Consider the following 14050-nt stretch of genomic DNA (forward strand, 5'->3'; position numbering starts at 1 on the left):
CTAGTTTTTTGATAAGAATATCATGTGAGACCGGATCAAATGCTTTACTAAAGTCTAGGTATACCATATCTACTGCTTCGCCCCTATCTACAAGGCTCACTATCCTATCAAAGAAAGCTATCAGATTAGTTTGACATGATTTGTTCTTTACAAATCCATCCTGGCTGTTCGCTTACCACCTTCCAAGTGGTTGCAGATGATTTCTTTAATTACCTGCTCCATTATCTTTCCTGGCACAGAAGTTAAGCTGACCGGCCTGTAGTTTCCTGGATTATTCTTATTCCCCTTTTTATAGATAGGCACTATATTTGCCCTTTTCCAATCTTTTGGAACCTCTCCTGTCTCTCATGATTTTCCAAAGATGATAGATAAAGGCTCAGATATCTCCTCTATTAGCTCCTTGAGTATTCTAGGATGCATTTCATCAGGCCCCGGTGACTTGCAGACATCTAGTGATTTTTAACTTGTTCTTTTTTTATTTCAACTTCTAACCCTACCCCTTTCCCACTATCATTCACTATGTTGGGCATTCCTTCATCAGACTTCTCAGTGAAGACCAAAACAAAGAAGTAATTAAGCATCTCTTCCATTTCCAAGTTCCCTGTTACATGAAACAAAAAAATTGCGAGAACTGAGCCCCCCAAGTACAAATAATTGAATCCTGACAAATAGAAGCCCTATAAATAGAGTTAGTGATTAGTAGAAACGGACATCAGAACAAACCCTGGATCACAACCCTCTGCGCACAGCTTACAAAAGATTCCAAGAACAGATACAAACCCAAAGGTCCTGGATTCCCTCTCTCAATAATGGGATGAATCAAACTATGCAGACCTCAGCAGTCTGCTTTGTGAGGAAATAAGGATCTGTACTAAAATCTGCCACTCAAGCCAGTATCATACACTATTTGGGTCATAGTTGTTGGTGCTTACAATGAAGAGCATCTGGGAAGGTAAGCACTTCTATATGAGCTGAATGATCTCTTATTCCAGATACCATCTTGCTAAGTATCCATGTCATTAGCATCACATTAAATGAAGATCAATAACGTCTAAAACAAGATGTGAGTGGGTTTTAATGCTGTTGATTGCGTTAGTAATGTTGATTTTGCTGGACTGCATGCAGAAAGGCTTTCTCTTGGTGCTCAGGTGGGAGGCTTCATACAATTTGATTAGGGTACGATAGGAGGCAAACATGTAAAATAACTAGACACCAAGTTCTGCTACACTTTCTCAGTTTTTAAGTACCCTGGTAGATTTTTTTTTTACCCAGAAGAAATGAATGTAGGATTTGACCTGAAAATCTGACTTTGATTTAGCAGTTTGCTTAACATCTGGCTCATTTTCTTTTATCATTCATTGTAAAACTGACATGATTGAAGGCCCGAAGCTGATGCAATTAAAATCAATGGCAAAACTTGAGTGGAATAGCTGTGGTGGCAGTGGTTGTGCTTCTTGTGGCTCTTTTAAAGAACTTGTCTGCAGTTCAAAAAGAAGTAAACAACAAGAGGAAACAATAAATGGGAAATTAAAACAAGAATTTACAACAATGGGCTCCTTTAATGCAAAGCAGGGCTCTGTCTTTTTTACATCCGGTGAAATTTTAATTTGCTGCAACATAAAGAAGTGGAGCCCAATTCCAAATTGCCCTGAACACTCTTTTCCCAGATCACTATGGGACACAGGAAGAATGTCATGAACAAGAACATTAATGGCAACACCCCATTGCATTGCAATCAGATCATGCAAGCTCTGAAGACTCATTGTTTTTCCTTAATGTTGATTTGGAGCCATAAGCAAGTCAGTGACACTTCTCAGAGTCAGCAGGAGGAGAATATGTTTATTCCCTTGAGCAGCTTAAAGAGGCATTCCCAGAACATCTTTGAGATGGGTATTGGGGAATTTATAGCCTGGATGGTGCACATTCATTTGCATGTGTATAAGAACAAATCGCGTAGCTAGGAAGCTTAAAGTGACATGGATACTGTGCTCCCTAATAACAATAAATACATTTTGCTAATTTGTAGCCCAAAACCCTTGTGATATGTCAACCAAGTGATCACACTCTTGCACTCCCAAATGGCCATTTACAACATGATGGAAATTACAAGTTCATTCTGCACCTTGGTCTTTTGCTGTATCTGCTACCTGTTCTGTTACTGTTGCTGCTATGCTTTTTATTGCTGGGTTGCTCTCCACCAAATTTCTGGATGGATGAGAAAAGAGCAGTGGTAAAGATAAAGAAAACTGATGGTCTTCTTTGGTGTCCTCCTCTTTCTCCAAAACCTTCCCCCAAAAAGGGAAAGACTATGGGCTTGGCCATAGGAGGACAATCAGGAATATAGATACAGGTTAACTAAAGGCATGAATATAAAGTGGGTTTGTTAAATTGCATTAAATCACTGTGTAGATACTCTATTCAGAATTAAACTGGCCTTTATTTGGTTTTGTTTCATTTACTTTAAATTTAATTAAGGCCCTTTTAATGATGAATAATATAATATATGGTGATACACATCTCATAGAGCTTGAGAGGTCATTGAGTCCAGTCCCCTGCCCTCTTGGCAGGGCTGAGTACCATCCCTTTTTTAATCTATATGCCTCAGCTCCCTAAATGGCCCCCTCAAGGATTGAGCTCACAACCCGAGGTTTATAGCAGGCTAATGCTCAAACTACAGAGCTATTCCTCCTCTAAGGAGCATCTATGCAACTGTTGAATGCAATGTAATTAATTCACCTTAAATTTACATGTTTAAGTAATTTGTATTAATTTTCTTGAATCTCCCCCATATGGAAAAAACCTGAGTGTTAGAAGTTCAAAAGTTGAAAATAATAATGAGCTGGTTTCATAACAAATAATTCATTGACCTATCATCATAGCAGATGGACAGTCACATCCTGGGGCAAATCATGGAAATTCAAGTCAAGATCCCTGAATTTTTAGATTTATTTCTTGGTTATGGCACTCCACAGATCACAAGGGGGAGCATCCCACCTCTTTCAGCAAGGGTAAAACATATCAATGATCATAGCTAATGTCCTTCCTTCAGAGTAACTTGCTAACACTGATAAACAGCATCATCAGCACCAAAAACAACCATGGGCTCAGTGTCTGTTGATGTCTGATGCCTCCCTCACTATTTCCTTCCATATTTCTCTGCCCACTGTGGAGCAGCTTAGTTTCTGTAGACTAGCTCTGCACCAGTCTATTATATCATCTACTCATTCTCTGTTGGGTCTTCCTCTCTTATTCAAACCATCCATTATGCCGCCTTTAAGGGTTCCATGCCAGTCCCAAGCCTGGATAAAGGAGGACAGTTGGTCAGATGAGTGTTGATGTGCCGATTGTGAAACAACAATCTGAATAATATCTGATGCCAGTGTGACTAACTGATAAAAGATGCTGGCTCGGACGTCGCTTGGATAAACAAGGTCTGCAGCACCAATAGAGCAATCAGGGTTGGGTTGGTAAGTTGGCTGCGGAAAGAAAATTACAACTAACACATATAAACAGCATCATGTAAGACTGAACACTGCATTGAAAGAATTTGACACCTTTTCTCATGTTATCTGAATTTTCCTTTTATTCCCAAATTAGTAAATTTTATTCCCAATAAACAATATTCCTCCTGAGAGGCGCTGAGTGCACACAGCATCCCACTGAATGCATTCTTCATCGTATTTCTCCCTCCAACCCCTGTTAGTCACTTTCTCACACCAAATTAAATAAGTCCCAGAAGGACTGCTAGGCTTACTGTGAGAACAATAGGTAAAATGATACCTTTGGTGGCTCAACAAATGAAAAGGTCTTAGAGTATTTAACTTCATTGTGATAGATGTAGACTCATATGAAGATAGTGCAGATGGTGAGGACTCAGTGCAGGATTTAGTAAAACCTGGATATTTTTCAGAAGGGGATAATTACGATGATCTGGAACAGCATCTTTCTCATACTAGTACAGATAATAATTGGTGATCCTTCTATATAATGTCTATTTAAGTCTATAAATGTAGATCAGTAAAGAACGGCTCTGAAAATACAGCACTGTCCCTGGAAAGATGAGGTATGCCAGTTGGTCTGCCTTTCAAATGATACTTTGTTATTCTAGATCAGGTAATTGTATGTGCCACTGGTTCCAGAAATGCATGATAACACATATGGCTGCTCAGAAGAGGAAAGAGATTTCCCTGCTTTACCCCAGGATTTTTATTTTGAAAAAAATAAAGCCTGTATTCCCAGTCTGACACTTTTCTGAGCTTGTGGCAGCTAGCGTTACTAGTGCATCAATGACATTTTAAAGACACTATCAAAAATTCATATACAAACTCATTATGTTTTCTTAGTGTGACCTGAGGAAGCCAGATCATTCCCCTCACCCCAGAGTTCTGCAGACAACAGCCACTTGAGTTCATGACTAGTGTTAGCTGAGAGGGAGGGGAGCCGCACAAAGCCCAGAATCTGAACACCTCTTTTGGGTGTATTTGGATTTCAGCATGGGTTTTAAATCTGACCTTTGTGGTTGACTTCTCTCTGACATTGGCCTCCCCTGAAACTGGGTTTCAAGCTTCCCCAGACCTTGCTGGATATCAGATCTGACATTCAGCATGTTTTCACTTAGCTTTGTACATGGCATTTAATTTAGTGGTACTGCTCCAGAGTAATGTCTGGGAAGCAGGCCCACTGGCAGGAATTACAGGCCCTGGGGCAACACAATGGGCCCCCAGACCTCTCCCTCAGATGGAGCCACAAGGCCCCTTCCACTCACCCACTGCTACCTCTCAATTAGAGGACCCCCTGATCAGTTGCAACCCTATTCCTGCCACCTGCTTGAAAGTGCCTCTCCCACCCTTGTTCTGCTCTCTGCCACTCCCGTCAACCCAGCACAGCTTAGCCCCCAGCAGTACTGTGTCTAGCTCAGCTCTTCCCCTCTCTGCCCCAGTCTACTTTTGTCCCCAGTTCAGGGGTCCTTCACTGCCCCCCACTCTACTCCCACTCTGCCAGCCATCTCTGCCCTTACTGGTCTTTTCCCTTCCTAGCCCTGTTCCTCCATCCCCACCCCACTCAGGCCTCACTCCCCACAGTCCTGTGCCTGGCTTTACCCCCAGAGCTTACTCCCTCCTTCTCTTTCCAGCGTCGCTCTACCCTCCCCACTCATTCACATGGTTACAACCTCCAGGCCCCACGCCTGCCTTGCACCTCCACAGTTCCAGCTCCCAGGCTCCCCACAGTCCTACCATGCTGCTACAGCAGTGCTATGGAAAAGGGCCTAGGACCCAGGCAAGCCTACATCAGCAGCAGTACACCCTCCTTGCCCCCCGGCACCAGGCCTGCTGGGAAGGGAGATTTCTTGTGCACGAGTCAGTGTGAGTCCCCTCTTCAAAAGTTATTTCTTTTTCTCAACATCCATGAAGAGACTATGAAACTGCATTTGATTTTCTGGCTGTGAGAAATGCAATATCCTCCCGGAGCAAAAACTCAGTAACATATCAAGTAAGGCAAATATGAATTTTCTGTATTGTTATATTATACATTGTCAAAGTGGCTTTTGCCATGGGATTATGTGGCTACCCTGATCTGTTTGGCAGAGAACTGGCCCTACAAATATGTAGGTTTAAAAGATGGAAAACATATTTTAAATGTGTTAGGGTATTTCAGATATTTTTGTTTTCTTGAATTTATTGGTGTTTGAGATGATATATTCTTGGCTAAACCTGATTTCTAGAAAATAGCTTTATACCTATTGCCCATACTCCACTTCAGCTTAGTATATATCCTCTGGACAGGGACTTTTGTTTTCCTGGCGCTGGTAATGCATTGGATCTTAGCTCATTGTTTCATCCTGCTCTCACATAGATGTCCCATTACACTTGCTACGTGATCTGCCATTATTGCGGCTAGTTCATTTACTTCTTTTACTGTTGTTGTAGCTTCTTTGCCCATTGGTGCTGGATGCGCTCCATCAATGTCAGTCCTCCTGATTTCAGGAGGATGTGATTGAATTTATGGAAAAAAAATGAATAAAATAAAAGGTGCTTCTGGGAGAATATTTTTTTGTGGATAACTTGAATAAGTGAACAGATATGGTCGTTTTTAAAATTGTGTATTATAGTAAGATATTTATTATACTTTTCCTGATGAGACAGAGAGAAGAAAATATGTGCTTGTCTGTATTGTGTTCTTTTTTTAAGTCTGTCACTCTTTATTGAAGATATTTTAGTTGTGGATTTGTCCCTTCCAAATTATCCTGTCCTCCTTGATCCTACAGTTAAATCTGCATAATCCTATGCATCTAACAACTGTCATGAGTGTCTCTTGACATGACAATCATATTCATACTCTTTCAGAGACAGTCAAATACAAGGACACAATATTTTGACCTTTTTTTCCCTAGAAGAATATAGTAATTTCTGCTATTGTGAATCCTTGACTATTGTTCAAGGATAATTTCCAACAAAATCTCATTTGCTGAAAGAAAATGGGATATCAACAGATGGCTTCTATGCAATTCCTTCCTCCCACGCCCCCTCAGCTATCTGCCAGTAAAAATGTAAAATCTCTTGTAAAAACAAGGTGAGATGAAGATATAATTGTCTGGGTGCTGGCTCACCTGAAAGTTAATATCAGGTTTAACATCATCACAGCAGATGAGGGCTTGCAGGAGAGTAGTATGACTGATGGTGAAGATTCTAGGCAAAGTTGTGAAGGAGACAAGGAGTCGTGAAGGAGTAGATCACTTTTATAAATTTGTCATTCTGGCTGGAAGAACATCCCATGAGCACCTGCAAGGATACTCAGTTACAGTCACCTTTCATTAATTTACCTTAGATAATTCTGACCAAATCAGCTTTAAATTCATAAAAATAAGTCAATTTTTGCCAAAGTAAAGGTTGAGGAAAAATAGAATAAAAGATTTAGGATTAGGCCATATGTTTATTAGAGAAAAATATGGAGCATAGTGATGTTTTTTGTAAGCCTCCACCTTTGGAAAGAAGTCAAAGTCTTCTTGAAAAGTTATTCTGGTATAGAAGTGTGATTCCGAGAGAGATGACTTTGTGCAATGCTTAGGTCAGACATGGCAATTGTAACGCAATGACATTTAAGGTTGCAGTGGGCAAATGTCTCTGCTTTTTTACCTGGGTTGGTACTGCAAAAGCCCTGTTTTAGAGTTCCATAGGTTTTCCAAACTTGTTACATCCATCTCTCTTTTGTACCCTTTGTAACATTTTAAAAATGGAATTATGATTTTTTTCTATAAAACTGTCTCCATTTCTAAGAAAGAGCTAATCTAGAAAAGGGTTAAATTCCCTGCTTCTCTGCAGATGCAGGAGGTATTTCTCTTAACAGTTGATCTTTATTAGTGCTATATTTTCTGAGTAATGCAATTAGTGTGGTGGTATAAATCTCAACTGTAAGTAAATGGTGTAGGAAGAAGGTGTGGCTGACCACTGAAATCAGTGACACTTGCTGCTTCAGAGGCTATTTCTTTTCCTGAGTGTCACTGAGAAAGCCTATTGCTATGTGTTTAACTCATTTCTAGCTGCAAAATGGGCGATAGCGGGTGAACACCTCAATAAGCATCTAGCACTCAAGTGTGTTTCTAAGAGACTGGTTTTATTTTTCTGGCCTCAGTCACATGACATAACTCAAGTTGACATAGCAGAGGTGGGAATGCCCTGAGTTCTCTGCCTTATGTTATGAGTGGGATGGAATGCATAAAAATGCTGTAATGTTTAAAGCAGGCGTGTCCAACCCGCGGGCCGCGGGCCGCATGCGGCCCTGGACAGCCAGTAATGTGGCCCCACAAGATCGTAAACTTTTAACATTATTATGGCTACGTCTACACTAGCCCCAAACTTTGAAATGGCCATGCAAATGGCCATTGCGAAGTTTACTAATGAAGCGTTGAAATGCATATTCAGCGCTTCATTAACATGCGGGCGGCCGCGGCACTTCGAAATTGACGCGCCTTGCCGCTGCGCGGCTTGTCCCTACGGGGCTCCTTTACAAAAGGACCCCACCTACTTCGAAGTCCCCTTATTCCCACGAGCTGATGGGAATAAGGGGACTTCGAAGTAGGCGGGGTCCTTTCGAAAACGAGCCCTGTTGGGATGAGCCGCGCGGCAGTGAGGCGTGTCAATTTCAAAGTGCCGCGGCCGCCCGCATGCTAATGAAGTGCTGAATATGCATTTCAGCGCTTCATTAGTAAACTTCGAAATGGCCATTTGTGTGGCCATTTCGAAGTTTGGGGCTAGTGTAGACACGGCCTATGTGATTTATATACATAAACTATATTATATATTTTATATGCGGCCCAAGACAACTCCTCTTCACTGAGTGCAGCCCAGGCAAGCCAAAAGGTTGGACACCCATGGTTTAAAGTAAGATGATGTTCAAAGTTTTTAAAATGCTGAGTCTGATTTTAGTAGCATAGTTTACTGACAACATAACTTAAAAGCAGAAAAATTATATGAAAGAATTAACGGTCAGCTCGTGCAGTCGTTACTGAAGAGAGGGGCATCTTGCTTGCATAAAAACTTCACTATTTGTCTTCAAAATTTTACTCTGGGACTTTTTTCTTGCTTTTGTGCTCTTTCGTGGTGGGAATCTTTGTGACTTCCTCTAGTTTTGAGTGGACATGTTCATGTCCAGCACTCTTTTCACATACTGTGTATTCTCTGGTTTCCTTGCACTGATCTTAAAACATGCATTGATGCATTACCCGATGCTCAAACCATTTTCTTATATTCATATTCACTTCAATGGTGTCCCCTTTCTGGCCAGTTCCTCTACCCATTTAATTCAGTGGCTGAACTTCAGGTGACTTCTATTGACTTCAAAGGGAGCAGGAATAGATCTTTTGTTGTTTTTAGGCAAATGTGCACTAGTTTTTGACTATGGTATGTAAAGCTGATATATTTTTGTTAGTATTTTTTATTTACTTTTCGTCTATTTCCCGACAAGCATATTTCTATCATCAAATAGTGGGAGCACAATGTTTCTGTTATACTTACATTCTTTTCATTACATTATGTGATAAGCTAGCAGGAAAAATATCTGCTATATTTAGAATTTTTTTGCATTGCAGAATATACGCTCTGTCTACATCTACGCTGGTGAGTTTTATCGACAAAACTCGGGTTTTGCCAACATAACTCGTGGAGCATCCACACACAAAAATGCATTTTGCCGGCAGTCTGTTGACAAAACTTGGCACTTCTGCCGACAGCATTCTGCATCTCCGCAGTGAGGAATGTAAATTGCAGTTAAGGATTTAACATATTTTATATGTAGATTTTCACCATGAAGATGGTTTGGAAAGAAGAGAACATTTATACTAAAAGAAATATACTTGAAACTATACTTTCCTGGGATCCTATGTTATTCAAGATAAAAGTATTTTATCCTATCAACTCCACTGTAACCTAAGAGATTTAGTCCTTTCATCATTTTAACTGGAGTTGGTATCTTGAGATGTTTGTTCATAGTTCCAGAAATAACTGGTTCTGTTGGTTTAATGTCATCAATTGTCCTTGACTTCAGGGGAGTATTTAAATACTCTTGATTAGTTTTTACTCCTATAATGCCATGTTCTATAGGATATTACGGTTTCTGCTACGGTGACCATTTGGCCAACTTGTGGGGAGGAGAGGTAATAATCTATATTCAGAACATTGTATCTGCTAAGAAAAAGCCTGTATCACTGAGCACTTTACCGGAGTGAAAAAGTGATATTTTGTAAATGAGAATAAAAAACTATCCACTTTGCTATATTTCTTTAAGATGAAAGAGCTGACATTAGACAGGAAAAATAAATCTGAAAATGATGTAAAAACTTCATAGTACCTTTAACATCATTACAACAGATCTCAGCTCACGTGATGATGGTGCACATGAAGAAGACTCAACACAGGATCCCTTCACACCAATACTTTCTCATGGAGGAGATGACAGTGGTGACAAGGAACAGCATCCTCCAAGTACCAGTAAGGATAATGATAATATATCTATTCTTTGTTGTATCCTAGATCTAGACTGAAAATCAGACAAGCACTGATGTACATGCTTAACTTTTATTTTAATATGTGCTTCTTAAGTCTAATGGATTTCAGTGGGAGTTGTCTTCCTCTTGAAGTTCAGCATATGCTTTACTGCTTTCTTGACCAGAAATGGGATTATGCTCATGGGTAGAGTTATCAAACAGTGGTATTAGATATACTATACTACAGAGTAGACTTTTTGCAAAAGACCACAACATGAAAAGCTGCCCCATGCCATTTGAACAGCATATCTTGTGATACTATGTCACTGCAGGACAAATTTCCTTTTCTGTGGCATATTTAGATGCCAGTCTTCAAAATAATATTTAGTTACAGTTGTAACATTTCTGTTTTGTGTGGGAGTTTGCAATACATTTCTGAGCACTGCATCTATCTTCACTGAAACAATTACCTATGGTCAAAGTTGTGAAAGTCTTATGAAGCTAGTAGTTCATTCCAATTCTGCTTTTAGGACATTTTAAACATGAACAATGAAATAATTAAGTCTGTTGCAGAAATGTCAATGATCATGAGTTCACCATGCGAGATGAACAGAAGCTGACAATATCCATTGTTAACATAATTAGTAAGAATTTAATTGACTAGTTTTTTAGAGCACATAAGAACTTTATGTGATCCACTGCATCAAAAATCATTTCCACCTCCAAAATTTCCAGATGACATTAATGATAGCAAGCTAATTAATTATTTTAATGTGAGAGGACAACATTGCATGGATAGCAGCAGGTAGAAAGGAAGTTCAACAACATTATTTTTAAACTATGCTCTTATGTATTTATCTGTTTCAGTTGTCTTATTTTAGTTGGGCTGTTCTGTAATAAAGTTTCTTGCTATACAGACAAATCTTGGTAATATGTGGCTTATGTCACATAAAGAGAAAAATCTAAATTAACACAAACTCAGTTTTCTTTGGGATTTTTCTTTCCTTAAGGTCTGGAATTTCCTTAAGCTTCATACCTCTCTATTCCAATGTTTGTTCTGTGCTCCACGTACTTGGCCAACTCTACTTTCACTTTCGCCCGTGCAATTTGTGTGGACCTCTTTGGTGCTCTGTGGTGATTGCATAGGCATGTAAGTAGTCTGGGCTATTGGGATTTAGCATTTTAGCCTTAAATTTCAGAAGTGACTGGTGAGTGATGTCAGGTTTCTCAATATTTTGGTGCCAGATTTCAGATACCGTAAAGCAGCCTGAGTTTTAGAAATTGCTGATCACTAGTCCATGCAAATCAAACCCCTGTAAACTGATACCAAATCTCACTCAATACTTCTGAAAATTTTGGTTACTATATCTTTTTCTGGACGATTGTTCTTTTTTACTTTCCTAGTCTTCATTCATGAATTGATGCCAATTTTGCATACACATTCATTTTATTATTGGCATGATTCAACTTTCACATGAAGGTGTTTGTAGATTTCAGCTTTGTGCTACAGCTTGGTGGTTGTTTTTTTCTAGCACTATTTCTTTGTCGTAAGACAACTGCACCTTTAACAGAAAACATGGGATGTGCCTTGTAACAAGATCAGATTGCATTTTCCCTCTCTGTATTCCTGAATTGCTCTGCCCTTGGCTAACTACCTAATTCTCTAATATAGCAAGAAGGATTCAATTACAAAGCAAAATGGATTGTGACCAATATAAGCAACTTCTGACCATTCACTGGCTTCAGTCAAAACTGAATTAAAAGTGCAAGTTGTTGTTTCTGCCTGCACAATTACTACTGCTGCTTTATCCATGAAGACTATGGTACTCTGTAGCAAGAACACACCTTCCAATATCAGGATGATGTGGAAGAAGTGGATTAGAAAATGCATTAATCCTTCAACGAGCCAAAGTTCCCACTTGACTCTGCTCTGCTCTTTGTTATCTATATATTAAGAAAAGAGATACACTGGGTATAGAAGAGAGAAGACGAGAAGCTGAACATAGTTAGGTGGCAGCTGAGCCAGTCAAAAAAATCACAAACGATTGAACCATTGTCCTAACAGCTGTGAGCTCACATCATGGAGCCCATGAGGAATCTTCCACAGAACGTGCGGGGAATACCTCTCCGGTCATTTGGTCGGGGTCCAATACAGGTCTCAAGGAACAGCATCCAAACTCATCAGAGGAGGGTAAATAAAATGTCTTTTTAACTACTGCAGTTTGATTAAAACCATCTGATAAATTAAATAATAATCCACTACACAATTCCCATAATGGCCCATTGATGTCTGGTGGTTGTTAGACAGCCTTCTTAGCGCTGCATGAGAGAGAATAATACCGTTTTTCCTTCAGATCTGACTGTCTTAGAGAAGGACTGTGTTTGGAAAACATGAGTCCACACTGGGAAACAGTGAAGTGACACTGCCACCATGAGAAAATCTGATAGGCCCTTTATCATGCGGCACATCCCACTGCTATTCCCAGGCTCTTGATTTAGAAATCACTCCTTTGCACATAACTTGGTCACTCCCAGAAACTCTGGAAATGTTATGTGTTCAGTTAACCCTGATTGTATACTCCTTTCTAGTTCAATTCCCTTTGTTAGTAGCACATAACGGTTCTGCACCTTGATGGCTCTGTGATCTGTTATTGATGAGAAAAATTACAGAAGTCTCATATCTGCTAAACAGAATCATGTTGTTAACAGATGTCATCATAATCTGAAAACCAGGGCAGGCTGAGGGTCAGTTGACTTTCACTTTTTGTGTCATATCAGAATTATGTTCTATCTTCTTCAGGGAAGAGAGCATGTCTCTTATTATTTTATGAGTTTTTGACACATCTGTAGGTGCTCAGAAACAAACAATAACAATAATGATCATAGCAGTAATAAATAATGAATATTCTTCCACAAAGAAGGAGCCGCTCTCCATATTCTTTCTTCCTTGCCAAAAAAATCTCTAAAAAGCACAGCCTATTTCAAAGGCAAGAATGAATAAGGATGAGGGTTATTTGAATAATGATGGTGGTGCGTCAGCAAATGAAAAACTTACAGGCAGTCTAACATCATTGCAACAGATGAGGATTCACAAGAAAATGACTCAGATGATGAAGATGATGAAGATTCACCGTACAATTCAGTCCACTCTGGATGGGGCAAAAATGATGAGAAGGAAGAGCACACTCCAGTTACCTGTAAGAATAATGAATTCTATTACTTTTATCTACCTTACTGTATTTAAAGCAAAATGACGTACCTCAGTAAAGAGTAGCATCTGGTGCCATTTGCAAAAGTAAGCAAATAGGTCACAAAGCTCAGATAGCTCTAGAATCTGTCAGGTGCCACCAGAATGCAGTGATAGTCCTCAGTGTCTAACACAGGAGCGTATAAATGGACTTAGAACCATGGTACATGATTTTCACCTGCGACCGTTTATGAGAAAAAGGGATGAATATTTGCAGCAATGTAATAATCATCTATCAGAGGGGTCAGCAACCAAAACAGCAAGAAGAGCCATTTTTTTCCAATTTGGTAAAAAATACAAATAATTCAAGAGCCACAATGCATGTGAATAGAGATGGTCCTTAATAAATAAAATTGTCATACACTTTGTAAACCCTAGTTTAAGAACAGCGCACACACAATGATTTTTAATTTGGTACATGTTTACTGCAGGATGTTCACAAACTTTTTACATATTCTATTTCCTCACTGTTTACAAGTGTGTTTGTACCACTGTCTTCATGACTTTCACTCCCAAACCTTCTTTCTCTCTGGAGGATGCTAGGGGGAGTTATCCAATGTTTCAAGATCACATATCATTTGCTAGATAGGAGTTGTTCATCTTTGGGCTTTTAGACGTTCGCCATTTAACAAAAATAATCAGGAGGGTTTTTTTTTTTTTTTTTTACTTTGCAATTATAGCATCGGGAGCCACAAAGAAGTCCTTAAAGAGCTGCAGGCTGCAAACATGTGAACTATCATATAATTAGTTCTCCTGTAAAACACTCTGGCTGTGGCCTCACTAGCCCCTCCTTTTGGAGGGGCTATGGCAATGTGGCACTTCAA

At 39.6% G+C, this 14050-nt stretch overlaps 1 protein-coding gene across 9 annotated transcripts in view; it reads left to right on the plus strand.

Moving 5' to 3' along the window:
- The window catches only part of CD44 (CD44 molecule (IN blood group)), a 112129-nt gene that overhangs the window by 59938 nt on the left and 38141 nt on the right, over positions 1 to 14050 (plus strand). For 8 of the 9 annotated variants that reach the window (XM_074997491.1, XM_074997500.1, XM_074997499.1 and 5 more), the window contains 3 exons: positions 9864 to 9983; positions 12045 to 12170; positions 13060 to 13176. In XM_074997491.1, coding sequence (XP_074853592.1) covers positions 9864 to 9983; positions 12045 to 12170; positions 13060 to 13176 — 363 coding nt within the window. The remainder of the gene's footprint in view (positions 1 to 9863; positions 9984 to 12044; positions 12171 to 13059; positions 13177 to 14050) is intronic. The other variant, XM_074997496.1, reaches the window with a different exon arrangement.

The sequence above is a fragment of the Carettochelys insculpta genome, chromosome 6 (genome assembly GCF_033958435.1).
Source record: "Carettochelys insculpta isolate YL-2023 chromosome 6, ASM3395843v1, whole genome shotgun sequence".
Classification (NCBI taxonomy): domain Eukaryota; kingdom Metazoa; phylum Chordata; order Testudines; family Carettochelyidae; genus Carettochelys; species Carettochelys insculpta.